This window comes from Polypterus senegalus, chromosome 9, assembly GCF_016835505.1.
Source record: "Polypterus senegalus isolate Bchr_013 chromosome 9, ASM1683550v1, whole genome shotgun sequence".
Lineage (NCBI taxonomy): Eukaryota > Metazoa > Chordata > Cladistia > Polypteriformes > Polypteridae > Polypterus > Polypterus senegalus.
Genome location: NC_053162.1, coordinates 111,308,477 through 111,321,271, shown reverse-complemented (window position 1 = coordinate 111,321,271; position 12,795 = coordinate 111,308,477). Strand labels below are relative to the sequence as shown.

At 36.9% G+C, this 12,795-nt stretch overlaps 1 protein-coding gene across 1 annotated transcript in view; it reads right to left on the bottom strand.

The window, feature by feature from the left end:
- The window catches only part of pdcd5 (programmed cell death 5), a 107,486-nt gene that overhangs the window by 30,361 nt on the left and 64,330 nt on the right, over positions 1–12,795 (bottom strand). Inside the window, exon 5 of the mRNA XM_039763576.1 lies at positions 4,622–4,693. Within this exon, the coding sequence (XP_039619510.1) occupies positions 4,622–4,693 (72 nt within the window). The remainder of the gene's footprint in view (positions 1–4,621; positions 4,694–12,795) is intronic.

Genomic DNA, 12,795 nt, shown 5'->3' with positions numbered 1-12,795 from the left:
TGCAGGAATACTCTGGGAAACTCTTAAGGCCTTCTTAAGAGGACAGATTATCTCATATCTTTCCCACAGAAATAAATCCAAGCCAAGAAAGTAGCAGAGATAAAAAGAAATTACTAAAATAGATGAAGAACATGCCAGACTACCAAGCGAGACTCTACATAGGAGGAGGCAGGCTCTACATTCAGAATTAAACCTCTTGACAACTAAAGAAACTGAACAACTAATTTACAAATCCAGACACCATTACTATGAACATGGAGAGAAAGCTAATAAGCTTTTAGCTCAACAAATTCACAAGCAAGAAGTGCATAGCGCAATCTCGGTAATCACTAACACGACGGAGATAAAATCATCGAACACAAAAATATAATGCACACTTTCAGAGACTACTATAAATCCCTATATACTACTGAGTTTAAAGAAGACAATACACAATCTAATGCATTTCTGGATACATTACAGATACCACAAATAGACGCTTTTAGTGTGGAGGAACTTGATAAACCTCTGGCATTATCAGAATTACTAGATGCTATAAAGTCACTCCAAGGCGTAAAAAGCAGCAGGCCCTGATGGCTACCCTGCAGAGTTTTACAAGAAATTTTCCGCTCAGCTAGCTCCCCTCCTATTAGCAACATTTACAGAAGCCAGAGATAACCAATCTCTTCCACAAACCTTTCGCCAAGCACTAATCACTGTCTTTCCAAAACAAAATAAGGACTTATTACAATGTGCATCATACAGACCAATTTCACTTCTGAATAACGACGTTAAAATACTCTCTAAAATCATAGCTAGAAGGATGGAGAAAGTGCTCCCTCGTAATATCACAAGACCAAACTGGATTTATTAGGGGCCGACACTTATCTTCAAATCTTGACGCCTGTTTAATGTAATATACTCACCAACTAAACCAAACACCCCAGAAATATTATTATCATTGGATGTAGAAAAAGCATTCGACATGACTGAATGGAAATACCTTTTTACTACATTGGAGAAGTTTGGGTTTGGCCGAACATTTGTGCATGGATTAAATTACTGTATACTAACCCAGAAGCTTCAGTTTGCATCAACAACATTTGCTCAGACTACTTTAAACTAGAGCGTGGCACTAGACAAGGATGCCCTTGTCACCGCTGCTGTTTGCATTGCCATTGAACCACTGGCAATACATTGTCGAAATACTGATCAGATAAAGGGGATTAGCAGAGAAGGACTGGAACAGAAAATCTCATTATATGCAGATGACATGGTACTGTATATATCGGACCCAGAAAATTCTGTGCCTGCAGTCTTAGCAGCACTCACAGAATTTCAAAAGATCTCTGGTCTCAGAATTAATCTGAATAAAAGTGTACTCTTTCCAGTGAATTCTCAAGCATATAATATTAGATTAGACACCCTACCTTTTATCATTGCAGAACAGTTTAAATACCTAGGGTAAACATCACAAGTAAACATAAAGCTCTTATCAACAAAATTTCGCGTCTGCATGGAAAAAATTAAACAAGACTTGCATAGATGGTCAACCCTTCATCTCACACTAGCTGGAAGAATTAACACTGTTAAGATGAATATTCTTCCTAAGCTCCTTTTTATTTCAAAACATCCAATATACATTAATAAATCATTCTTTAAGCAATTAGATTCAACAATAACCTCATTTATTTGGAATTCAAAACATCCACGCATCAAAAGAGCGACCCTACAAAGACAAAAGGCAGAAGGTGGCATGGCTCTACCTAACTTCCAGTTTTATTACTGGGCAGCAAATATACAGGATAAGAACCTGGACACAAATAGAAGAACATACACAGGCTTGGACCGCAATAGAAGTAAAATCCTGCAGTACTTCTTTGTATTCCTTGCTCTGTGCTCCAATAAACACACGTTATCGGCAATACACTAATAACCCAATTGTGCTCCACTCACTTAGAATCTGGAACCAATGTAGAAAGCATTTTAAGACGGAGAAGCTTCTATCTGTGGCACCTCTGCAAGAGAACCACCTCTTTCAACCTTCACAAACATATGCAGTTTTAATATCTGGAAAAATTTGGAATTAACTTGCTTAGAGATCTTTATATAGACAACGTCTTTGCATCCTATGAACAATTACATTCCAAATTTAACATTCCAGCTACACATTTCTTTCACTATCTTCAAATCAGGAACTTTGTTAAACAGAACCTTCCAGATTTTCCTCATCTTGCACCCTCATCCATGCTGGAAAAATATTGCTCAATCTCAAGGACTTAGACTCCATCTCTACAATATATAAAATCATTTTACAATCCCTCCTTTCAAAGATCCAAGAGGACACTGGGAAAAGATCTCTCAATTAATATATCAGAAAAGGAGTGGAAAGTAGCAATGCAGAGAATTCACTCGAGCTCCATATGCATAAAGCATACAATTATACAACTTAAAATTATATATCGAGCACATTTGTCTCGACTAAAACTCTCCAAAATGTTTCCAGGGCATGATCCAACCTGTGAACGTTGCAACCAAGTCCCAGCCTCACTGGGTCACATGTTCTGGGCCTGCACCAAATTAACATTATTCTGGACAAAAATTTTTAATTACCTTTCAGACAGCCTTGGACTCACAATCCCTCCTAACCCATTAACAGCTGTGTTTGGGGTTCTTTCAGAGGGGCTTAAAGTGGAGAAAGACAAACAAATTGTGATTGCATTCACTACACTTTGGCACACAGATTTACTCTGATAAACTGAAAGAACCCAAACTCTCTTCTTTTAAGTCAGTGGGAATCCGATGTGTTATATTATTTGAAATTGGAAAAATCAAAAACTCAGTTAGAGGATCTGTACAGACTTTTTTCAAAACATGGCAGGATCTAATCAATAATATTTTAAATTAAGTTCATAAAGCACAGAGAATTTATTAATTTAGGTATGTTTACAACCCTTACATTTTACGCCGTTTGGCTTGCTCTCTCTCTCAGGGTGGGGATCGATCTGTTCTTAACTAATTTTTCTTTTTGTAAAAACTGGTTTGCTTTGTATGGATTGCAATAAAATTAATAAAAAAAACAAAAAAAGAAATAAAAAGTTCTTGGAATGAAACTATTTCTGAACAGTTAATATTTGGGTATTTAAAGTCCACAGTGACTCTACCTCCCTGTAAACTTGCAATTTTAATGTTACTAAACAGATTTGCATTAAAATTACTGTCTTTTTTGGTCTCGTCCGATGCGAGAGATGGATGTCTGAAGTGGAGCTCCGCTAGCAGTGGTGCCATTTTTCATATTATTTGCTTATTATTCTGAGATATCCTGTATTTATTCAACCCGAGAGGGACTGCTACAGTATATGTAAGCACATATAAACATGGCCAACAAGAAGGGGGGTTCAAAAGAATCGAAAACTAAAGCTACATCCAAGCTGTGATCAGCAAGCCCCAGTTCAAGATACGGCCTATCAAAGACAGACCTGGATCAGATGGGCGAAAGCACAGACTCCTTGGGACCACGGTCCGCTACATCGTCGCCAGCTGAGAGCGAAAAGGGGAGCGAAAGTGCGATCGTAAGTGCGATCTAATCAGTAATATTTTAAAATAAGTTTATAAAGCACAGAGAATTTATTAATTTAGGTATGTTTACAAGCCTTAAATTTTACGCCGTTTGGCTTGCTCGCTCTCTCAGCGGTGGGGATCGATCTGTTCTTAACATAATTCTTTTTTTTGTAAAAACTTGATTGCTATGTATGGATTGTAATAAAATTAATAATAATAATAATAAAAAAAAAATTACTGCCTGCAACACACTCCAAAAATAAAGCCTCTTTCCCTAATGCTTTCCAGATGAAGCCAAATGCCTTCACTAAGATGGGATTCAACACCCAATTGAAGATAACTTGCATTTAAATTCTGTTTGACATAAACACCACATCCTTTTCTGTTATGTCTATCCTTCCTAAAATGTGTATTCCTTCTAAGTCATACGCATCCCTATCCTTTTTAGATTGGTTATTTTCAAGATTGTTATTGATATATCACCATAATTATGCTCAGCTACATATGACTCCAATTGACTTGTTTTATTTTTGATCCTTCTAGCATTAGGGAAAGCTATTTCAACATGATACTCATTTTACTTATGCATATAAACTTTGTGGTACAAAATATACCCCATACATACCGTATTTAAATGGGATACACCTTTTTACCCACATAACCCTTGCGGGAAGATTTTGTCTATAAATCAGTAAATGGATATCGATTATGAGATCTTGGGATTAGTGTTGGGGATAAACAAAGCAAAGTGAGTTACACAAATTACTTTTTAAATTAAGGAGTAATACAACACAATACTTTATTGAAACAACAATAACTGCATTAAAAAAAAATTCTGCTACTGCATTGCTTGTTTTTGTTTATACCTCCTGGCTTTAATAACGCTGCGTAACCAAGTTAATTTTAATATTCTCCAACACTAATTGTGTTAAAAAGAAAAAGTGATCAGAATCACTTTTAGAAGATGTGATTGATATATTATTAATAAAAAAAAATTAAATGTTTTGGGGGATGAGGTTTACTTAAAACCAATTTTTGACTTTCATTTCACTTGCAGCAAAAGTAAAAAAGTGATACTTGCCTTTACCGTTGTCTTCTTTTGTGTCTGCTGACTAACTTTTTCCAGAATTTCAATTAAGCCTGCTTCTGATATCTGCAATAATATAATTATATAGTTTAACACTGAGCACTACATGTTTGAGTAACAAAACACATTCTATCATCACACAGTGTCCACAGCTCCCAATTTCCTGTTTATCCAATTGATGTGGACTGTTTTCACGTTTGGAATTAAGCTTTACTGGGAGTAAACTATCCACAGTATACGTGCAACAGTTCAAAAGTGATGTATATGAAATAACTGAAATGGCATATGACATAGTTAAGCTTTTACCAGAAAAGCTCTGTGTTTGAATCCCTGCCAATGCTTAGTGACAATCCTTTTGTAGTTATAGAATTTAAGTTGCATTGGTTAGGTTTTTATTGCATTTACAATGCTATTATTGTCATTAATGAACAAGTGGCATTTTTCAGGAATAAATCTAAAGTTTTGTAGTTGGAAACACCAATAATACATTTAATTGTACCGCTTAATATGCTTAAGGACAAATTACAAGGAAAAAATGTGTAATTGTAGATGGTGCCAATGTCACAGCTAATTACCAGGAAAAATACACAATAGTATTTCTTTACCATCCTAAAAATATTTAGGAATCAAAGTCTATTAACGTCACAAACTGCCTTACAGTGCTTTGGTTTTAACATGCTTGTTCTGATAAAGTTTATTCTGTACATTAATACAAAATTACTGTGCAATGTTTTATTTGTTCCAAAAAATGCACAGTACTGTAAAAGACCAATTTCTAATGCTGTTGGAAAAAAAGTATTACTACCCCTTGATAGTAATATTAATATGCAAAAAAAGCACCTAATATACCACAACTTGCCATTCCAAAAACATTCTTTCCCTAACTTTAATCCCACTTCCCATAGTGGTAATGGGTTGCTGTATGACTGCAATGTTGTGTGGAGCATCCTGGTGGTTCAAATTTTGATTAAAGCTTTACTTTATTTTTGTTTCTTACAGAACTAAATATTACTTATTCAGAAACACTATGGAAAGCACCACTCCTGGGTTCTTGTGTCATGAGGTTGTTGCCTTTGTGGACATATACTTTACACTAAATGGTTCTACATGGATCAAAAAATCCATTAACACTAAAATTACCAGAGCCTACAAGAAAACTCGTAAATCCAGCCCACCTTAAATCTGTTCACACCTCTCCATCAGCGTCTTTTGTCCAGTAAATGTGCTGATTAAGACAAGCAGCCTGCTATTCAACCCCCAACCACCCCCATAAACACTGTCGCAGAACATTCAACAAACTTCCTTGAACCTTTTGTGAAAGTGTTTATTTGATCTTTGGACTTCAGGCTTCACACATTCTATAGTTTATGCCTACATACTGTAACATTTATTACTAAAATATAAAAAAGTTTCTGTTTTAACAATGTGTTTACACAGAATATTGTAGAAACGGAACACACATGAAATGCATGTGTTCCAAATAATTGATCTATTATTCCCACTCTAAAAACTCCAGCACTTCACTCCCAGATAATCAAACAAGGCACGAGCTGGGAGAAGTTTGTGAACGTTCTGCGACGGTGGAGGGATGGAATAGCAGGCTGCTTGCTGCTTATCGGCAAATTTACAGGACAAAAAGACGCAAACGAATTTAAGGTCGGCCAGTTTTCTTTTAGGCGCTGGTAATTCTAGTGTTAAAACAATATTGACATCCATAATTACTTGAACAGTATCAATTAAGTTACATAAAAGCAAAACTTAAGAGCAGCACTAGACTCAAGCTAGGAAACATTTCTGAGAAGGACACCAGTCTATTAACATAGTGAAATGACACTTTTATACTATGAATATTAGATTTACAGTGTTTAAGGACAGCCACATGTATAACAACTTCATCGAAGTTTGTGTAAGTGTAAATACATGTAAATGGTTACTCTAGAGATTAAAACTGCCTTGTTGTATAGTTGCCAGTCACATTTGATTTGCATCCTATGTTAATTGCATTTATTTAACTTATACCTAATTAATCTTAAGTACAACTATTAAATGCCTAATGTCAATTGCTGCACTGTTAAGTTGCCAAATGTTTAGTAAATGGAAGTGACAAAGATGGTTAACACAAGTAAAGTGCTTTACACAAATCTCAAAGTGAAACCAGCCTGTTTAAAACTTCTCGTTGTACTATCTGAGAGGGCAAAATCTCTGTCTCTCTTCTCCTTCAGCTTTTTTACACTCAAACACTCATACAGAGAAATGGCCAGAAAATATTAATCCAATCCGGAATATGAGGGAGATGTGGCCTTATCCTGGAAATAGAGTGTAATAAACCATCGCAATCATTAGCTCTGATCAAAAAAAGTTATTTACAGTGGAACCTCAGTTCACGACCATAATTCGTTCCAAACCTCTGGTCGTAAACCGATTTGTTTACATTGTGCTGCTTGAAAGCACGAGGGTTCTCAAATTAGTAAATGAGTAAACTGGTAAACAGTTTTTCCACCTCTTCCAGCACTTGGAGCCTCTGCCTGGTTAACGCTGTAACTCCTTTTACAAAATCAGCTGCTTTAATAGATTCTTTCTGCTTTAGAATAGTCGAAATCGTAGGTTTTGACTTCTTGTACTCGGCGGTAAGATCAGTAACACAAAACGCCACGCTCATACTTTTCAATAATTTCTTTTACTTTGATTTCAATTTTCTGAAAAACTTTCTTCTCACAACTCTTCACTTGCTTAGAAGCCATGGTTAACTGCAAAAGTACACGAAATACTGTAGAGCACAAAGAGATCACAGGTAAAGCACACACGTCTGACTGAGAACCATGAACAGTTTGTTTGCCCAGTTGATTTCATACAAGGGACGCTATTGGCGGATGGCTTAGAAGCTACCCAATCAGAGCATGTATTACATATTAACTAAAACTCCTCAATGATATAAGATATATTTCCCGAGCGGTGATTGATTGTTTGCTTCTCTTTCTCTCTCTCTCTGAGCCTGATGGAGGGGGTGTGAGCAGAGGGGCTGTTTGCTTGGAAGATACGGACGCTCATCTAAAAAATGCCGCTTTGTCGTGGTGCTTCGGCATACTTAAAAGCCCAAAATTGATTTTTTGATTGTTTGCTTTTCTGTCCCGCACTCTCTCTCTCTGACATTCTCTGATCCTGACACGTATTCTTTGAACAGGAAGATATGTTTGCATTCTTTTAATTGTGAGAAAGAACTGTCATCTCTGTCTTGTCATGGAGCACTGTTTAAACTTTTGACTAAAGGGTGTTATTTCATGTCTAGAGGGCTCTAATAATGTTAGCAATGTGGGAGAGTTTATAAGGGCTTAAAATATATAAAAATAACCATACAAACATTATGGTTTCTACTTCGCGGATTTTCACCTATCGCGGGGGGTTCTGGAACGCAACCCCCGCGATAGAGGAGGGATTACTGTATAGTATTTATAAAAGGGGTCATTTTGCTTGACTTCTCACTCTATACAGCTCTAAGCAACAGACACGCAGGTAAACAGACTTGAGCTGAGACAACTGTGTGGGGTCGGGGGGGATGTGATAGTAGGCTGCTTGCTGCTTATCCACACATTTAGAGGACAAAAGACGCTGATGGAGAGGAGCGAAGCATTTTAAGGTGGGACGGATCTACGAGTTTTTTCACAGGCTCTGGTAATCGTAGTGTTAAATAGATTAAATGAAGCAAACTATATCAACACACAACTTAAGTACCTTCAGTGACGTCTCTTAATTTTCTCTTGGTCATGCAAAATAAAGTGTGCATTACCCATTTTGCCAAGTTTTAATGGCACACCAGGCTTGTTAAGAAAGCAGATTTGAAAAGGATGTAAGCACCCAGCTGCCCTTCCCCCACTGGCATTCCAAACTAAGTGGCTAAACACCAGCATGTTCCAGGATCTACCTGATAATAAAAGTATAAATCAGAGTTACACTGACATCCCTCCAGAGGTCCCTCTGTAGACTTCTTGAACCAGAGGGCAGAAAATGGACTTGGGACAAAGACCTATAACAACTAAAATGGACAGAATAACTTGCCTATTAGAAAACACTGATTTTGCAGTTGAAAGTGACTAACATAAATCGGGAGAAGGTTCGACCATCCCTTAAAACTCCATCCTGAATAAACTCTCTCTGGCATACTTGCTGGACAGTCGCTGAACTCCCTGTGGATTATCTCAAGAAGGAAGAACTGTCCAAAATGACTGAAAATATCTGGATTCTTATCTGTGAACCCAAAAGCCACAATCTTCAGTAGGAAAGGGTTTTCAAAAACTTGTTTTATGCCCTCAATATAGCCCCCCGATAGCTCCATATACTTCATCCACTTTCCCTGCAACGAGTTTAACCCTTTTTAAGTGGGGAGGGGGTGTGGCGGAGGGGGGTGGTAATCTAACTTCCAAACCAGAATGTCACACCTGCCTTGATGTCTTCATCACTTGAAAACTGCTGTCCACACATGGATTTCTTAAAAACTAAGAACACGAAATAATCTGAGGGAAACAGGCCAAGATTGTAAGGTAGATGGTTCAGCTGCTGGAACCCACATTCTCAGATGGCACCCTGTGATTGACGTGACATGTGAACCGGCACATTATTGTGAAAAAGCAGCATAATTGCTGCGAATTTCCCTTGTCTTTTCTCCTTGATCGACTCCCACAAAGATATCATAGTGTTGGTGTAACTCTCCCTGATTGTGGTTGCTTTGTATGGCATAAACTCCAGAAGCAAAACTCCTTCAGTGACAAAGACAACAGTTGCCATGACTTTGCTTGCAGATTTTTCTAACATTTTTAGGGTGGGGGATGACTTGGGTCTATCACAGAGATCCTGAGTAATAAATGGAGTCAATGCAGTGGTAACTCAAGTCTCATCTCCAGTCACCAAACGATGGAAAAAAATTTGGTCTTCATGAAGTACCTTCAAATTCTACTGACAGCACTGCAGCCTTGCTGCTTTCTGAAATGGCGCTACCATTCTTGGAAGCAATCACGCACTGACTTTTGACTTGTCCAGCATTTCATGAATTATGTTCCAAACTGCCAAGATGCCCATTTCTTCAGCTATTTGGGAAACCTTAAATTTGTCTTTCTTGCATTTTTCTGTTGCAGTTGCTTCCACTGGCTGTCCAGTGTGAGGATCATCTTCAATGGATTCTCAACCCCACTTAAACACAAAAATTTTATTTTGTAGGATGATGGGGCAGACTCACTATAAACTGCTGTCATGCGTTCATGGATCTGCTTTGGCTTTCTCTTGCAAGAAATTGTAATCACCGATTGCTCCAAATCTAGCATTTTCTTACCTAATTCGCACAAGGACTCTCCTGACATCCTGACTCTTGGAACGTTAGACTCACACTGAGCCACAACTGCAAACAAGTAACCTTTTGACATTTCACAACAGGCTTTCTACTTGTCTTGCATATTCCGACAGATAAATTATTGAACACCCCTCATATGAGCCACTCTTGCCCAGAGAGCTGAAGTGGACAAACTCTTCTTTGTGAACCTGAGAGCTAAGAGTCTGCTAAGATAAGGACAGCGCCCTGTCTGCTTATGGGCAGTCATTACTTCAAGAAAGGAACTTCAGCATGTAAAGTCTTGTGCTAGAAAGAATAATGCCTTTTCCCTATGAAACAGCAAAATAAAGTAGAAGGCAAGCTGAAGCAGCCGCACTGCACTGACAAGGATCTAACAGCAAAGAGAAAGAGTGCACTCCAATGAATGAAGAATACTCAATTTGAACCCAGACCAACAACAAAGCAACAGCTACGCAAAACCTGGGACATCATCCATAAACACTTGATATCGTAAATTATTAATCCGTGCCAAGAATGAAATCCGAAAGCCATAAAATAATGCGGAGTCCAAAAGCCTTCTGGGTTCAGTTCAGGTATTTATTAAAGATAACAAACCACAATGCTCTGTCCAAAAGAAAAGCATCTAGACCTTGATTTCAAGGCATTTTTATACATTTCTTTAACACTGATAAGACGGTCTGACACTCCTAATATGCTAGTAAGCAACACCTACGGGAACTCTGCCATCTTTGTCTCAGTGCTCCTCAACCATGCTCACTCCCCATTAACTTCTGTCCATCCATGCCCCTTATTCATTATGCAAATGATTATCACCTCTCTGCATTTTGCCATCTTTGTCCTTTACCTTGTGCAAATCAGGCCCCCTTATTACTAATCCTCCACCCTGTCTTTTGACATCAGTTTTCATGCTGTCACTTCATTGCTGAAGTAGACACCTGTAGAACTGACTGCATTCCAGTTTTTTTTTTCTTTAGGATTATCTACAAATTCACTGTTAAGCACTAAATGGCATTGCTTAAATTATATTAGTGAGAATACAATTATACGTAAACATAATACCTTATAATATACAGAATCAAAGCAAGAAAGTATTAACTTAAAATACTTATTCATGTCATACATTCTAACTTCTATGCATACTGAGTTCTAAGTATCTCAGCATGAATACATACAGGTGCAACTCAATAAATTAGAATATCATCGAAAAGTTAATTTATTTCAGTAATTCAATTCAAAAAGTGAAACTCGTATTATACAGATTCATTACACAGAGTTATATACTTCAAGCGTTTTTCTTTTCATTTTGTTGATTATAATTTATAGCTAATGAAAACCCACAATTCAGTATCTCAGATATTTAGAATATTAAGAAAAAGTTCAATATTCAAGACTCATGGTGTCACACTCTACTCAGCTAATTAACCCAAAACACCTGCAAAGGTGTCCTGAGCTTTTAAATGGTCTCTCAGTCTGGTTCAGTAAACCACGCAGTTGTGCATACATGGACATACTTTTCAGTAGACCAACATTTCTATATTAAAAATCTTTTTTTTTTTCTTTTTATTGGTCTTGTGAAATACTCTAATTTTCTGAGATACTGAACTTTGAGTTTTCATTACCTGTAGGCCGGCGGTTCTCAACCTGTGGGGTGTGTCCTCCTGAAGTAACAAAAAAAAAAAAAAGGGGACGTGAAGATGTGAAAGAAAAAAAAAAACAAGAATCTAAAATACGAAAAATACATCTATTGAAAGCAAAACAAATTAACTTAAACTACATTCTGATACTAGAAAAATAGAGAGTTAGATAAATGTCGATAAAAGTAGGTATAATAAAATATGCATCTATGATATATCATTAATTATAAAAGAAAAAATTGGTATTAGTGGGCTCCTTCAGCCTGTCTTGCAGAACAAAGCTTTTCATAACACAGTGTTAAATTAGAAATTGAAACTCGCGAGTTCTCTTTATGTTTAGCTGAGACCTATATTTTGTCTTTAATGCTGCTACTGTAGAAAATCCGGATTCACACAGATAAGATGTAGGAAACTGTAAAAGTATACAAAAAGCTCTTTCTTTCAATGCCGAAAATTGTTCATCTAGTCCAGCCCAAAATTCAAACAGTGGTTTATTACCAAAGTCCCTTTTAATTTCGCGATTTGCTGTGAGGTCTATGAATAGTTCTTGTTCTTCAACCGAGAGACCTTCAGGAGTATTTTGAAATGTGTCTCTTCGTCTGTTATAAAATACCTTCTAAAATTTTTAGCAAACAAGGTTAGAGGATTTTTAATTGTTAAAAATATAACCTTGATGTAATCCTCATTGGCAGTATAGTTAACAAATTCGTTAACATTGCTAAACATTTCCAAGTTTTTCTGCTTTACGTGTGTGTTCCATAGTTCCAAGTTTTCTGCAAAAAGCATTCACCTTGTCACTCATCTCCAAAATATGTGTATTAGCTCCCTGAAGTTGAATGTTTAACAAGTTCAGTTTATCAAATATGTCGGTTAAGTAGCTCAATTTCATCATGAATAAGTGATCTCGAAACATTTCTGCTTCCTTGCGCCTTTCCTCTTCCAAAAACAATGCTATTTCATCTCTTAATTCGTAAATACGTTGGAGAAATTTGCCACGTGATAACCACCTTGATTCACAGTATAAAAAAAAAAAAAGTAAAGCTGTATGTTCTGCACCCATATCTTGAAAAGAGCAGAAAACAGTCTTGATTTTAAGGGCCTCATTTTTATATAATTCACGACAGATGTAACTGTGGTCAACACATTGTTTAGACCAGGACTTAGTTCTTTGGCAGCTAGGGCTTCCCTATGAATCA